The 17,530-nt window shown below is 34.9% G+C and overlaps 1 protein-coding gene across 3 annotated transcripts in view; it reads left to right on the plus strand.

Moving 5' to 3' along the window:
* The first annotated feature begins 1,394 nt into the window (after positions 1–1,394).
* The window catches only part of LOC121410058 (E3 ubiquitin-protein ligase ARIH2-like), a 37,548-nt gene continuing 21,412 nt past the window's right edge, over positions 1,395–17,530 (plus strand). For all 3 annotated transcript variants that reach the window (XM_041601905.1, XM_041601908.1, XM_041601907.1), the window contains exons 1-4: positions 1,395–1,456; positions 9,010–9,353; positions 11,652–11,719; positions 13,689–13,773. In XM_041601905.1, the coding sequence (XP_041457839.1) occupies positions 9,129–9,353; positions 11,652–11,719; positions 13,689–13,773 (378 nt within the window). In that variant the 5' untranslated portion in view covers positions 1,395–1,456; positions 9,010–9,128. The remainder of the gene's footprint in view (positions 1,457–9,009; positions 9,354–11,651; positions 11,720–13,688; positions 13,774–17,530) is intronic.

A 17,530-nucleotide genomic window follows, 5' to 3' on the forward strand; every position in this document is an offset into this window, starting at 1 on the left:
GTGTTATTTGTCTATTAATACCAATGTAAAGGGCATTGATAAAATACAGACTTTCATATGTATATATTCATATTGGAGTTCTTCAAAATATGTATTTTTATTTGATGTAATTTGGTAACAGTTAGTGGTGTACTAATTATTTTTTAATCTGTTTTAATTATAATCTATAACATTTTATGAACATGGTTTTCACTGCTAAGTATTGGAAACACTTATCTGAAAAAAGTGTGGAACTTCAAATTGAAAAAAATTAAATAGATACATTGTAAATTATGATGAATCTCATAAAACATTAATCTGTGCACACTGGCAGAAAATATGCAAATTAACTGGTTTCAATTGGATCCAGTTGGGTAACTGGAAAATTTCCAATTGGTTTCCAATTGGAAATTTTCCAGTTACCCAACTGGATCCAGTTAGGATTTCCAGTTACCCAACTGGTTCCAGTTTTATTTCCAGTTACCCAACTGGTTCCAATTAGAATTCAGTTACCCATCTTTCCAGTTAGAAGTCATCTCCAGTTACCCAACTGGTTCCAGTTAGAAATCATTTCCAGTTGGAAGTCATTTCCAGTTACCCAACTGGTTCCAGTTAGGATTTCCAGTTGCCCAACTGGTTCCAGTTAGGATTTCCAGTTACCCAACTGGTTCCAGTTAGAAATCATTTCCAGTTGGAAGTCATTTCCAGTTACCCAACTGGTTCCAGTTAGGATTTCCAGTTGCCCAACTGGTTCCAGTTAGGATTTCCAGTTACCCAACTGGTTCCAGTTAGAAATCATTTCCAGTTGGAAGTCATTTCCAGTTACCCAACTGGTTCCAGTTAGGATTTCCAGTTGCCCAACTGGTTCCAGTTAGGATTTCCAGTTACCCAACTGGTTCCAGTTAGAAATCATTTCCAGTTGGAAGTCATTTCCATTTACCCAACTGGTTCCAGTTAGGATTTCCAGTTGCCCAACTGGTTCCAGTTAGGATTTCCAGTTGCCCAACTGGTTTCAACTGGAAATTGTTAAATTCCAGTTAAAACCAATTGAAACCAGTTGGAAATCCAACTGGTTTCAATTGGATTTTGGTCCTGGGGAAGATATACATGTAGATGAAAGTAATATATAAAATGATGATGATGGGTGATGATGATGGTGGCCCGGGATGGTGGTGATGATGATGATGTTGATATAATCATGGAGCTATAAATAAGAATAAATGAAAGCATTAAATATAGTATTAGTATTTAAATGGTGAATAACGAGGCGAAAGCACAGCAGAATGGGCGAAAAAACGATAAAAAGATTATTAGAATCAAGCAAACGTAAACGTTTAAACGCAAGCAAGCGCGCCGCAATTAAGCTAGCGCCACTATAGTACCGGTACCCGGTATATAGGTACGGTATATAGGATACTCCATTTCGTACAAATTACCGTGTGTAGATCCAGAGAGAGATCGGCTTCGGAACGGGACGGTATGTGCAGGATATTTTTATTTTTGTTATATTTACTTAATCATGTCATTGTTGTATTTTGTTTTGCTGGATGCTTCCCTGATATTTATTTCGTGTATATACTTGTTGATGTGTTATAAAAAGAAGATCTTAACTGTCAAAATCAAGACCTACACAAACAGACACAGAGACCCATTTGTTTTTACGGTATTTGTAATATCGACGTGTGCGATTCCTATTGACACTTATGCTATGGTAATTTCACAATTACGTGATAGAGTCGTTCGAATAGTACAGGTACTAAATCCCCAGCCAGAGGCACTTGTGAATGTGATGGTGGTCCCTGAGTCTGCGCACTTAACGATTTGAGTTAGGAATATTAGGATTTAACATGAATTTCTTTTTTTCCACAAATCTTTAAGTTGATATTGATAATGTTCCTTATATTATGAGTGAATGTGCCAAATTAAATATCTTATGTTATAAAAACTTGAAAGAAAGTATGATTTTCTTGGAAAAAATCTAGGCTCAGGTTTGACTTTGAGTCAGCCCACTACTACGGGCACTATCATATGGTGAGACTACCACATATTGACCACCTCTTTTGAAACCGACCACCTTGCGCGCGTTAAAATTATTGCGTATTACAAACGATACGCGCGGGAGAGTAGGTGCAGTATCCATAGAAACGGTAAGAATCGATTTTACGAGAAAAAAAGAAGCAACAAAAAGTAAAAATTTAGTAGAATTAATCAAAATTGTACCCAAACCCCGCTGAAAAACCAAGAAATCTGATAGGAAATGGCTTTAGAACAAATATCCGTCGTCAATCATCGAATCATGTGCCGGAGCTCGCAATGGAAGTAGTGAGACGATCATTTAGTATGTTTACATCATATAACTGATTTGAAAGAGTCAAAATATTTCGCCACCGCGACAAGAATCGGCCGTAAACTTAGTGTATCGCGGGTGGTCGGTTTCAAAAGATGGGTGCAAATGAACAAATGTAAAATCGTCGTATTCGTTGTTCGTCGATATATACGCGGATTGAATCGTAGTCGCCGTGCGAAACGTGGGAATCTGATCTGCTCAATTTTCTGCACAAATGAGACGAAAACTGGGTAAAATTGATGAATAATTTCGCAGATACGATGCTTAGAAGATTAAGTGGTCGATAAGGGGTAATTCCAACCATACTTCGCTAATCAGAACACAAATAATGCATTATGCGATCGTGAAAGCCAGGGGCCATTAGCTAGTTTTTCGCACGCGCACTTCAGACTGTCTGCTAGTGCGCGTGTGCAGCAGCCCCTTTTGCGATCCCATAATGCATTGCGGTTCTGATTAGCGATATACCTTAATACTTGCTGCCGTGCAAAAATTCAAGGCATGACGCATGCAACTCTCAGTCTCACTGTCTCAATGACCTGATCCTTCCACTTCTTTGGAGATTTCTGGAGTCCAGATAAAACACTTCCATGTGATTTCATGAAATAAATTGTATCTAAAATGTAACCAAATATTCCACTTCACTTATCGATCGATATTAAATCCATTTGGTGACTTCTTTTAGCACTATGTTCCCCCGGGGGGGGGGGGCACTCAGTATATAATGCATAGTGGGTAGTACCTCGAGCAAAGTTCGTGCAGGCTCCACTCCACTTCACTACCGCTACACCACGCTCCACCAACATGTTACCGAACTTCGAGACAGTGAACTCTATTGGATATTCCGAGTGACAAAGGTGGGATTTATTGGGGGGGGTAATATAAAATTCATTGAACATCACAATCTTTAAAAACAATACTAATATTCTTACTTTGAACACAAAGTTTCACTTCTTTTCCATGCTTACTATCAGTCTCAATATTAACATCGCGTGCGTGCGGATGCGATATGCGCGAGGTACCGGGTCCGGTCTGAGCTCGGACCCTCACGCATGTGATTTTTTTAAATCGGCAGCGAATCATTTATACGTGTGAGGATCTTGTGAGGATAGAAGCATGGAAAAGAAGTGAAACTTTTAAAGTAAGAATATTAGTTTTAATTATTTTTAAAGATTGTGATGTTGCATGCAGAGCTGCCAAGTAGTACTGATTTTCAGTATTTAGTATTGAAAAATGAGAAGAATACTGATAGTTTCTTGCAAAATACTGATTTCCTCAGTTTCAGCTTTACATGTGGTCCTATGGTATTCTTAGAAAATACTGATTTTCTCACCTAAATACTGATTTTCAGGTTTAAGATACTGAAATGTCTTTTTTCTGGTTGTCAGCTCTGTGCATGGATTTTATATTCCCCTCCTCCCCCCATAAAATCCCACCTTTGTCACTTTGAATATGCGATTGAGTTCACTGTCTCGAAGTTCGGGTAGGTGGAGCGTAGTGTAGCGGTAGTGAAGTGGAGTGGAGCCTGCTGCCTGCATGAACTTCGCTTGAGGTAAGTGGGTATGTACCGCGGAGGGGACCCCCATTTTTACACTCAAATTTCCGTTCCAAGGCATAGCATTTTTGTCTTTAGAAAAAGAACATAGAAAGCTGCTCCAAAGCATAGCATTTTCTTATCAAGAAAAAAGAAGAAAGAAATCCGATTCAAATCTTCATATATTTCCCATTATGCCGTTCCATCCACTTGATCTGCTACTATGAGCCGCAGTTTTGGTGAAAAGCGGTCGCTGAGCGCTGTCTACCAACGCCTCTGCGCTAGCGCACCCGGCGCCCGGCTCCGGGCTAGCTGCATACATGTTCAATAGGGATGCATACGCACTCACACGCAGGCGACCCGTTCCAAGGACCCCCATTTTCACAAACATTGTAGTTCCGAAGCCCATTCCGCGGACCCTCCTTTTTACAATAAGCCGGCTCCTAGACCCTCGTTTTTGTCTCGCCCGCGGCACATACATGTATCTACTACTTTTTTTGCCAGGTCTGTTCCTCATCTTTTCTTGCTCTTGGCATCACTGCCTGTTGAACCACAAGCTGACATCAATTTTTGCCTAAAGAGGGCGCGCAAGTTATATTCATATTAAAGACACAACAAGGATAGACTAGGCACCTAAATTTTTTACATGCAAATCGACACAAAGCATTACGCAAAGTCCTTGAAGTGCCTAATCTTTTCATTGTATAGACTTTGGTAGACCGTATATTGACAAACGAACAAAGCTTCTACTGCTGGCTTCGTTCAAGGTTCATAGATTTTTTCTATTTCGTTTCAAATTATTTGCAAGCGTTATCATCGCCAATAATAATAATCTTAATTTATGTTTTTGAAAATATTAATTTATTGATGCTCATATTTAATAAAGTAATCATAAGAATTGCTCATTCAAAGAATTAAGACACAGTTATAAAATTACTGAGGAGTTGAATCAAGGTTGTGAAATTCATTAGCGCCACCATGGGGCTTCTTTTTATTTCTTTACATCAAACATGCAAAGTCACTTTACAAGCCAAGGTAAAAAAAATTCTTTTCTTTGTATGATTTTGATTTATAAATTTAAAACTAAGATTATGATTGTATGGCTACTCACCGGAAAGAGCCCCAGCGAGTAGCGATAATGAGTTTTGGCAAATATTACTTCTGCAATGAAGCAATGTTTGCCGACTACTTAGAAATCCAGGGCCAAAAGCGGTTTGCTGTATGAGGTTACTAACCTGGTACTAGTGTGAGTGGGCTTGAGTGAAGTTGGCTCAGGCAGTCATTTTCAATTTCAGATAGAACAAAAAATGGTGCCCATGACATGTCTGCGCACCCATCCACTTTGCAAGCAATCAGGGGATTTTGATGAGAAAGGCTGCATTTATTTGGCCATCGCATAAAATGCCCCAAATTCATTATTTTTCCACCAGTTTGAGTCAGATTTTTTAATATATATCTGTCTATGTATTTGATTGATTTGATTTAATAGCATTTATTCCATTCAACAAGAATGGAACTGGGATTGGGAGCTCTTCTATACAAATTTTTTACCCTTTTCAGTAGATAGTTCCAATGATTACAAATTACAACTCTTAATGCTTTAAGTTGAACCTCAATCTATCTATCCCGACAGTCAATCTATGTGTTTCGGATGAGGCCCTGGGCAAAAGTGAAAAAAAAAATTTGCCTGATTGCTCTACACAAAGAATTTTGCTTGCGGAGCACACCTAAAAACTACAAGTTTGTATGTTTGATATTTCTACATGTATGTCAGGTTCAATTTTTCAAAAGTGCTTTTCATGCTTTTTAAATGTTGCATCGCATATTCATTTTTTTTTAAGTTTTCAAAATTATTAAGGGCATATAGGTGATTATGCTTGCCCCCCTTAATTTAGGGGTGATAGTCCCCTGCCCTCTCCACAATCAATCGAGGCCTCTGTCTCTTATTGTAATTTCATACCCATGCTGTCTTACATTAATGGGTAATTGCCACAATCACCCCCCCTCCACATCTAGCATCTAGCTCTAATATTTATTTAGCTGTATGCGCTTACAAAATGACGTCCCAATGCAAGCTTTTCCCTGAAAATTTTGTGTAATCCTATCTTTAACAGCGCATTTGATTGGATTAAATAGATGCAGAGTAGGAAGACCTGAAGATATAACATGCAGATAACACGGTTTTCAGAATACCGATTTGGGGTATGCTAGCCCTGGGCATGTTAAATCGGAGAGATAACACGATATTTAACACCAAAGTTAAAATGATTTTCAGAATACCACCCCTGGAAATTATCAAAAGAGCCCCAGAAAATCTTCATTCTCTGCCAAGAGGGAGTGAACTGTGTATGATCTCTCATTAAGTGTGTCATTGTGTGTTATAAAATACATTGTTGTGCATGTTTTTAGATATCTACATGTACATGTTTTTAGATATCTACTTATACTCCAGAGAATAAAGTAACCTAATTTTATTTGAAAAGAGAAACTAAAATGTTTTGAGAGGAAATGTAATCGTTGTGCTACTTGGTAACATAATTTTTGTGGTGTAAATTATGTTTTGAGTAGTTAATTAGAATTTTATCATTCAAGTGGGTCTATATTAGACTACTCTAGCATTATGGGTGAGGAAACTGGCCAGGTATGAGAAGGTGAGAACTCGAGATGGCACTCTGGGTTGGTATCTCCCTTTAAGCGTAGATACATGTAGCGTTGCATACATGTATAAGCATTTTTAATAGTTGTGAAAGGTACCCCCCCCCTCAAAAAAAAGAAAAAAATATCATTAATGATAATAAATAGATAAATAAGTAAAATAAACTTTGCCTGTCAGTTACATTACCCAGAATACATTATACAGTATGACCTATATTAGGTCTGAAAAATGTAGGCCTTTGTCTTTATAGGCATATTTATGCATCTGGCATTTTATAAAAAATGGAAGATGCAGGGTTGGCGGATTTAAATCACGTTGATTTAAATCGTGATTTAAATCGCGATTTAAATCACCATGATTTTTTTTTTAAATCATTGATTTAAATCACTTCCATTGAAAAATGTACAAATCATGGACAAATTATTTTTTCAATGCAGTTTTTATTCTTCAAGTCAACTGAAAAACTTTGAATTAACTTTATATCAATAAAAGATCAACAAAGTCTTCATATCTACTTAAAACAAATTAATAAAATCAGGTAATTCCTTAAAAACTACAGATGTATGTTGTCAATAGGTACTCATTTTTTGTAAATTATGTCGAGTTTTTCTTCTGAAATTTTACATTCTTTGTCAGTTATTATTAGTCAATTTCTTTCTTAACATAAAGTTTTCACATAATCCAAAGACTTTTCAGAGAGCAGTTTGTAAAAAAATATATATAATATATAAAAGTCAATGAGAAAGGTATGTTGGCAGTTTTCCAGTTTTGATCCTTCGCCTGCACATAACTACTTCTGTCATGTAAAATAAAAAAAATGATACCTGCATGTAATCAACATATTTAACATGCCTCTTATTTCGTATTGTTACATTTATCATACGTTTGATGTTTTAAATAACATAATTATAAAAATCACATTAACATAATGTAGTACAGTCATAATTTGACTTTTGAGAAAAGCTTTCTCTTATAAACCTTTTAAGTCACTGCAGCCCATTTTATGTTCAGTGCTACAAATAATGGAATTTTTGTATCTGCATGTAATAATGGAAAGAGCTCTATAACAACAATTTGCAAAACTCAGAATAAACATTTAACACTGCATTTTAATGTTAAGATGCAGGTACTTCAGTTACAATCATTGGCAGTTGTAAGCTGTGTGTCATTTAAAATAAAATACTTCTTTTTGTAATACATATGTTGTAATTTAAGCAGTTTTGCAGTTTTTATCCTTTAAGGTAAAAGTAAGTAGATTTTTTTTTCATACTTCATGGATCAAACAGATTTTTTTGTAGAGAATATGGGAATAAAAATTGTAGATTAATGTAAAAAAAAATCACAGTAACAGAATGTAGTATAGTCACCCTTTGACTAAGCTATCTCCTATATTGTTCTCCAAAACTGAGAGTTTTGCATCTATATCTGTAGCAAGAGAAGAGCTTTTTATCAAAAAGATCCTAAACATATACAGTTGTAGTCTCTCTTTGACTATTGTAAAGCTGTGACTAATTGAAAAAAATCATTGATTTGAATTATTTCTCTTACAATAAAGTATACATGAATACTAGTGATTGGCAAAGGGTTTGTTGGCAGTTTTGATAAGGGATTTTTTCTCTTGGATTTTTTAAATATTTGAATGAAAAATCCCAGAGGGGAATTTTCTCTACTCACTGGGAATTCCCTATGGAATATTCCTTCATAGGCCTATGTATGATAGAATTAAGTTCAGATACATGATTCCTCAAATTTATTTTTAATTGTCCATTTTTACTGGATTTTAATTACAAAATATGTGGTTAAGAACAATATTAGGGGTGAAATGTATAACATCAATATTGATGTCATTGTAAGAGTAAGGGGGGGGGGGATAATTACCCTTTTTTTCGAAGGAACTTTTAAAAAATCAAAAAAATCAAAAAAATCTGATTTAAATAAAAAAAATCTGATTTAAATCAAATAAATCCGATTTTTTTTATTTTTTTAAAAAAATCAAAAAATCGCCAACCCTGGGAAGATGTCACTGTCACTTAAGATATCTTGTTATTTAAGGTACATGTACGTGCCACCTTATGAAGGTGAAAGTATTCACGCTGGCATGAAATCATTAACTTTTCATACATTCTTGTATGTGTGTGTGAAAGAGAAGGATGGGGGAGAGAAAGAGGTAATGAGAGAGAAGAGAGGGGGGGGGGGGGGGTCTCTCAGCTGCATATCCTCATACTCTGATTTTCTAATTCCCATTTGGTCTGGTTGGGTTGTTTTTCCTCTTCTCAAAATTCAGTCTCTTTTCCATTTCAGTCTCACTCTTGAAAACTTTATCTTGTTTAATTTTAATCTGCTTTTTTTGTATTTCTTGTTTGTTCCATGAGTTAATGTGTTAATCTTGAAAATCATTTGTAAATATTGTAATTTGATTGTTTATGATTTATTTTTATAAAAACAAAAATATATAAAGCACTTTAAAATGTTTTATTTTTATTTTTTATTTAACAGGTAGATGTATCCACTTGGAACATAAGATCCTACAGAGTCTTCTAGCATACAGCATTGGGCTACACATTGATCGAAAAAAACTATTAATCTTCAACCAGTACTTTCATTTCATTATCACAATGGCCGAGGCTAATGATAGTTATGATGATGATGACTATGAAGAAGAGGATGATGATGATGAGATGTATGATGATTATTATGACCATCAAGGTATGATTGATGATCCTGTTTTCAGTGAGATGAGAGAACCTGACCCAGAGGCTTTTGAATATAAATGTGTTGACATCGATGGAGCAAAGAATCTACTCAAAGAAGAAGTAGAATTTGCTTGTCAAAATTTGAAGGTGAGGTTATCTTTACTTGTAAGTATTTTTTGAATTGAATACATGTTGTATCAGTATTAAACTAGATTAAACACAATCTTCATGCAATGGAGGGAGAGACCTCTTATGATGTATATATCAACTATAGTTTTGGGTTAGTTGCACATTGCTGGATCTCAGAATACCACCCCAGGCCAGTGTTTTAGCGATGCATCAAAAATGGATATTTTGGTCTGCAGCAATTGCCTTTTAGATTAAACGATTATTTAAATTTAATAAATTGATGCAATATCACTCCTTTACCCACCTCCTAGCAGAAAGGATTTTCATTGGTTGAATGAAATGAGATTGCTGTAGGGTGAGGGTATTTCAACTTGCAAAGATAATTTTTTCAATATTTTATCTCAAATAAAATGGATCTCAGAATACCACTCCTGGACTCGCCTGTGGGTCTCTGTTGGACCAGGCATATGAAATACAGTAGCTTGAGTCAGAGTAGGGCAGGTCCAAGCTATTGTCCCCTCTGAAGCCAAAATTAAATCTTTGCCTAAATCTAGCATATTGTATGTCATTTTAAAGCTTATACTCCAAAGTTTTTTGCCCTATATTTTTTTCTTCTGAAAATGTAAAGTTAATGAATGCCAAGGTCACGATTCCAAGAAATCATTAATTAGCGTGACGTATGGGACATCACATTTTTTGATCTGCAGATAATGCAAATTATATATTTGAAAATATTTCTGTGGGGACTTGTTGTGCTAAGTTCATGCAAACATTTGAGAAAAAAATGATTTTGAAAACTAATTAATTAAGTTAATTATCTGGTGTCCAACAGGCAGTGTCCTGTACGTCACGATTTAGCATGTTTTTTTATATTCTAATTAAGAAAAAGTTGAACAGTTTTCTTCAAACTTTGGAGATTTCTAATTTATATTACTATACATCCAAAAATTAAAGTGAATTTACTGAATTAATTTCATGTTTAATTATATCAGCTAATTAAGTATGGTGACGTACGGGACAAATGTGTGACGTACGGGACACACCATAGGATTTCTATGTAATTTTAATTAGGGTTATTTTTCAATAAGGAGCAAAGATAATGTAAATTGAGATAAATAATATTATATCAGTGGTTGAATATTGGTAAAAGGGTGATAATAAAGTTACAATTTGTAATAAATAACATTAATTAGTATTAATTAGTTATGTTATTAATTAAATCTTTCATAATTATTAGGTAATAAAAGTTTTTTATGCTTTGTTTAATCATATACTATAATAGAAATATATATAAATCATACTAATCCATGTAAAACTTACTTACTTTGGTTTACATCCGGTTAATTATAAATTTTTATGAAATTTCAATTTCCCCATTCGTTTAACACATGGAATTATTTGCAAGACATCTTTCATAATATTTATAAGGTCGTAAATGTTTGCTATGTTTTCTTTCAGTGTGTGCCATTAAAGAAATATATATCAATCACGATAATCCATGTAAAAATTAACTTACTTTAGTTTGCATCAAGTTAATTATAAATTTTGATGAAATTTTTTCACTTTCCCCATTCGTTTTACACATGGACAAATGTCCCATACGTCACATGTCCCGTACGTCACAGCGCGATGTTTATATTTTGAGCTATTACATAATAACACCAATGAGTTCTATCATTTCATTCATGGCTAATGAAACTTGATTAGATACAAGATGAAAACATGATAATGAGAGATTTCCAGCTTATTCCAATTCACAGAGTTTTAATGACAAACTTTTTTTCAAAAAAATCAACTTTCGTCTGGTCCCGTACGTCACAGTGCATATTAATTAAAATATTACATCGTTAATGGAATTGTAGATCACTAATTTTTTTCATGAATAAAGAGGGCATGACTGGCCTTCCAAAATCCATAAAAGATTCTCTGTTGTGCATTTATTTCTTATGTTACACAACTTTAAAGTCTCTAAATGTCCCGTACGTCACAAGTCATATAGCTTGGACCTGCCCAGTAAAACATCACGTTTGTGAGTTGGATTCATAAATAATAAATTTATCTTTGATTTATCGATATATCATAGAAAAAGTGCACTTCGGGAAAAGTTAACATGGTAATATTTTTTTGCAATGGCAATACTGAGAATATCCTTGGCTTGAATATATAATGTTGATATATTGAAATATCACAAGAGCTAATACTGGGGCATATACTTATCTTTTAAATTAGATAGTCTTTGATAGTGTGTAGAAGTATTATGGTAATCAGTGTTTTAGAATCAAATGCTATTAGTTTGATCGATACTTATTAATGCAGGTTCAGCCTAGGGTTGCAAGAGCACTTCTTATGGCACATCACTGGGATCTAAAAGAAGTCCAGAAAAGGTAATGTACAACCAACTTTTGAAAAATATCCAATTGTAACAATGCATCAATCTACTACAACGCATGCTACGCATTGGTCATGATGAAAAAATATTGAAAGAAATGATGAAAAAAAATAAAATTATAGAAGCATAAAAATGGAGCTGAGTGCATGTATGAAGTGAGAATTATTGGCCTGGTCCCTGAAATTTAGACTAGGCCAATAATACATTGACTTCAGTGGGGCTATTTATGTATTCATGAGGCCATATAAGGCCCACATAGACTGATTTCCACTTAATTTGGGTTGTGTAGGTATATAATCATGCTCTACCAAAATATAATATAAAAAATGCTGAAATTAAAAAAAAATGAAAATTGATGTCACACTTTGGTACTATATAGGGAGTACATCTTTCTCAGACCAAATCATTTGATATGAGGGAAATATTACTTGCAAAGCTATTGATGGAAACACAGATCTCGGCTGTGGATCCAATGTCATGATTTTTAGAGTATCACTGTAGATCTAAGAAAAATTTCGCTATTTAAGATTATTGAGAATTTGATTAAAAATATTTATAAAAAATTGTGCTTACATAGTTTTTGTCTCACCTGCGAAGCAAAGTGAGACTATAGGCGCCGCTTTTCCGACGGCGGCGGCGGCGTCAACATCAAATCTTAACCTGAGGTTAAGTTTTTGAAATGACGTCATAACTTAAAAAGTATATGGACCTAGTTAATAAAACTTGGCCATAAGGTTAATCAAGTATTACTGAACATGCTATTAGAGTTTCATGTCACATGACCAAGGTCAAAGGTCATTTAGGGTCAATTAACTTAGACCATGTTGGAGGAATCAAAATCGAAATCTTAACCTGAGGTTAAGTTTTTGAAATGTCATCATAACTTAGAAAATATATGGACCTAGTTCATGAAACTTGGACATAAGGTTAATCAAGTATCACTGAACATCCTGCATGAGTTTCACGTCACATGACCAAGGTCAAAGGTCATTTAGGGTCAATGAACTTTGGCCGAATTGGGGATATCTGTTGAATTCCCATCATAACTTTGAAAGTTTATGGATCTGATTCATGAAACTTGGACATAATAGTAATCAAGCATCACTGAAAATTTTGTGCAAGTTTCAGGTCTCATGATTAAGGTCAAAGGTCATTTAGGGTCAATGAACTTTGGCCGAATCGGGTATTTGTTGAATTACCATCATAACTTTGAAAGTTTATTGGTCTAGTTCATTAAACTTGGACATTAGAGTAATCAAGTATCACTGAACATCCTGTGCGCGTTTTAGGTCACATGACCAAGGTCAAAGGTCAATGAACTTTGGCTGAATTGGGGTTATCTGTTGAATTACCATCATAACTTTGAAAGTTTATGGATCTGATTCATGAAACTTGTACATAAGAGTAATCAAGTATCACTGAACATCCTGTTCGAGTTTCAGGTCACATGATCAAGGTCAAAGGTCATGTAAGGTCAATGAACTTTGGCCATGTTGGGGTTTTTTGTTGAATAACCATCATACCTCTGTAAGTTTATTGGTCTAGTTCATAAAAAGTGGACATAAGAGTAACCATGTATCACTGAACATCTTGTGCGAGTTAGAGTAGTATTCAAAGTCAGCACTGCTGCTATATTGAACCGCGTGATGCAGGTGAGACGGCCAGAGGCATTCCACTTGTATTATCTCACAATTGCCTTGTTGTACATGTACCTACATGTGCAGTGTAAGTGAGCAACCTGCCGCTTTGCACTAATCTTTTTTTTAACATCAATTGATGTTCTGTGATAAATTGCCATTTCGTTCCAGTTTACAAAAAGTAATGTCTTGTGAAAAAATAAAGATTTTCATAAAAAGAGAATGAATTTGTTTTCTTTGAAACCCAATAGATGTTCAATGTCTGGCTTTAATAATAGAGCATATACCTAGCATTTTCATATTTTAATAATGTTGATTTTCTTGCAGAACTGACCAGGACATTGCCAATATTCTAGTTGAGACAGGCATTCTTCCAAGAGCTGATAAAAGTTTCACCGTGCCTCTACCTCAGGTAGTTTTTGCTTTAAGCACTATTTTTAAATTGTTATATTTTGCACATAAATCATAAAGGAGTTTTCCAAATATAATTCAAAAGTCATGACCTAGGTTGTGAATGGAGATTTTTTTTATTAATTACTGAATGAATGTCATTTGAATTGTGAGATATATATGTAACACTTCTTTAATGCAGGCTGTTTGTATAAAATGAAATGTATTCCTTTTTCCTATCCATTTCCTAGTATGGCACCTCTATAATAAAACAAAACCATTACTTCCTGTTGTCAGTAGGATGTCACTTTTTTGGATCATGAGGTAATAGGGTGTTTCTAAAAAAGGGTAACCAGATTTCAAAGGTCAGATTTATCAAGATTACATGGTTTATAATTCAATACAAAGTAATTCATCACTGTCTAGTTCAGAGTTGCTAATTTTCCGGATTTTTTCCTTTGCTGAAAAATATTCCGGGAAAAAAAATTGATTGTCAAAGTGAAATCCGTAAAAATTTCCCCTCCAAATCTTGTCACGAAGTTCGCTACGGAGAGCGCAATTTCAATTTTGGATGGCCAATTTGCGCAGACGGAAAATTATTAGCGTTGTGCGCAGCATGAAGTTTAGCTGGTACTGTACTTGCACGGTACGCGCGAGCAATACATTGTAGCAGTTGCAAACGCCGCCCTATACCCTGCATGGATACGGGTGTCAGCGCTATCCCAGTCGGGCGATCGCCCGGTAGAACCGCTCGAAGCACGGCCCGGTGTGGCTGCAATTGCCTGCTGCTGCGTGAGTGATTGGTTGTCTGCCGCGGGATTTCAGCTGAAAACCTATTTGCTACCATGAAATATGTGTTCTCTGGTGCGTATTCATCAATTCATATGTGTGAACTATCCATCATTTTGATAGAAATTGTGATTTATGGATTTTCAATAGTATAGGATTGTCTTGTTGATGAGTACAGTGAGTGAAAAAGGGCACCCCAGCTGCTACATACACCCGTCCCGAGTCGCACCCATTGGCCGCAGCATATTAACCCGCAGCAGGTTAACCCGTACCGTAATGAGTACGGGTTACATGATTTTTTTTTGAGCACCTTTCTTGCCTATGATATGAAGTTTATTATGTCATTAATTATTTGTTATGTACTACTGTAGATTAATGATTTCAGCCCTCTAAAGAATAAGAAAACGTTCCAGCTTCAGGGGGCTTCGCCCTTGACCCCGCCAGGGGCCCTGGGCGGGCCCCTGGACCCCCGGCCTGGGTTTTCAGGATTTTTTTGAGTTATCAGTTAGCATCTCTGCTAGTTGCAATCTCTATTGAGCACATCATTTGTCCTTACCTTTTGCACCAAATTTGACATGTCCACCTCCCCTGTTAGTCCAGGATAGGCCCCATAGAAAATTGACCAAACCTTGTTTTTTTATATATACAATTTTTTTTTTATGGTTTCTTGTCAATTCGAGGGTGCTGATTACGAATCTGGATGATGCCACTCGCGTAACCTTGAGCATTTTCCGCAAATTGGCAAAATCCAATATGGCCGCCAAAATATGCAAATTACCCATGAAAACCAGAAAATTGTCCACATATTGGCTGTGAAATGCATGAAATTGCATGTCAGGAGTTAAATACAATCTTAAAAAATATTTTTTGACAAAATATTTATTTTCCTGATATTCAAAATGGCCGCCATAGGCCATTGTATACACTATCATGTACAATACGAATAGGGAAAACTGATTTTCACAAAAATGAGCACTAAACTGCAAAAATGCGATGTATGAACGAAGTAATATATGCAAATCATCATTACTAATGAGATATATGATTTATTATGATAAATATGAAAACATTGCTGTATTTTTATATCTAAAATAGCCGCCACTGGCCCAAAGAGTATTATGTACAATGGCAATGGCCGGGGCCAAAGAAATGACAAGAATGAGCATTAAAATGCATATTATTAAGATAAACAAGTGGAATACTAAAAAAAAAAACAATTGTATATGCCATTTATGTGATAAATGCTGTATTTTGAAATTCAAAATGGCCGCCATAGCCCCTATATTCATCATGTACAATGCGAATGGAGAAACTAATTTTCACACGAGTAAGAAACATAAAATGCCATGTAATTGTGATCTATTAGTAAAAATTATCGTCTGACAACATGTTTTATAGCAAGACATATCATTTATTTTGTCATGCATGAGGTAAATACTGTATTATGAAATTCAAAATGGCCCCTATAGGCCCTATTGATATTATCTACAATGTGAATTGGGCTGGAATAGGGACATATAATCTTGTAAGAATTTGGATTTACTTGATTTTGACATCCATATAATCCTGCTGTATGAGTAAAACGTTATTTGAAAACATTTTTTTAATCATCGCATTTCTCCATATTAGGTTATACTGTATTTTGACATTCAAAACAACCTCTACAAGCCACTAAATTATGTAACATGCGAACATGGAAACTAATTTTCACAAGAGTGAGAATCATAAAATGCATATAATTGTGATGTACGAGTAAAGATATTGTCTTAAAAATTATTTCTAACTAAATACATCACATATTGGTTGTGGACATGGTGGAGCTAATAAATGCTGTACTTTGAAATCCAAAATGGCTGCCATAGGTCCTAAAAGTATTGTGTACATTGTAACATGCATGGGGCATATAATTTTGACAGAATTTGGCTTTTCTTGACTCTAAATATTGCATGTAATTGTGAATTGTGATGTAAGGGTGAATTATTGTCTAAAACCATAATGTTGTGTAATTAAGGTGATAAATGCTGCATTTTTAAAATTGAAAATGGCCACCATAGGCACTTATCGTATAATACATGTATACAATTTGGGTGGAGACAAATAATGTTAAAAAGGGCATATGGCAGCCACTTTGAATTTTGAAATACAGTATTTATCACCTAAATTGCATAGAATATGATATATTTTGTTATAAATCATGTTTTCAGGCAATATTCCACTCATACATCACCATTTGACCAAGCAAAGCCAAATTCTGTTGAAATGATTTGTTCCCATTCATATTGTGGATAATACCGTAAGGGACTGTAGCGGCCATTTTGATTTTAAAATAACCGTATTTATCACTTAACTGGCAGAATAAATGATATATCTTCATAGAAATTATGCTTTCAGACAATATTTTACTCATCATGCTCTTAGATCAGTATTACGTGCATTTATGGTGCTCACTCCTGTGAATATAGGTTTCCCACTTTGCATTGTACATAATACAGTTAATGTCGATGGCGGCCATTTTGAAAGTCGAAATACATTATTTAACACAAACTTGAAACCTGAATGATATAATTTGTTAGAAAATACGTTTTTAGACAGTATCCAATTAATTTATCACGTATATATGCATTTTAGCGCTCACTCTTGTGATTTCTTTTCTCTCATTTCTCATTGTGCATAATACGTTTAGGGCCTTTGGCAGCCATTTTGAATATCAAAATACAACATTCACCACATACATGGCATATTAATAATATATTTCATTAATATTTATGTTTATAGTCAGTATTCCACCTGTTTAATATTCATAATAAGCATTTTAGTGATCACTCTTGTGCATTTTTGGCCCCCATTTCCATTGTACGCAATTCTGTTTGGGCCAATGGCGGCTATTTTAGATATAAAAATACAGCAATGTTCCCATATATGACATTATAAATGATATATCTCGTTAGTTATGATGATTTGCATATATTACTTCGTTCATACATCGCGAT

This window comes from Lytechinus variegatus, chromosome 3 (genome assembly GCF_018143015.1).
Source record: "Lytechinus variegatus isolate NC3 chromosome 3, Lvar_3.0, whole genome shotgun sequence".
In the NCBI taxonomy this organism is placed as follows: Eukaryota; Metazoa; Echinodermata; class Echinoidea; order Temnopleuroida; family Toxopneustidae; genus Lytechinus; species Lytechinus variegatus.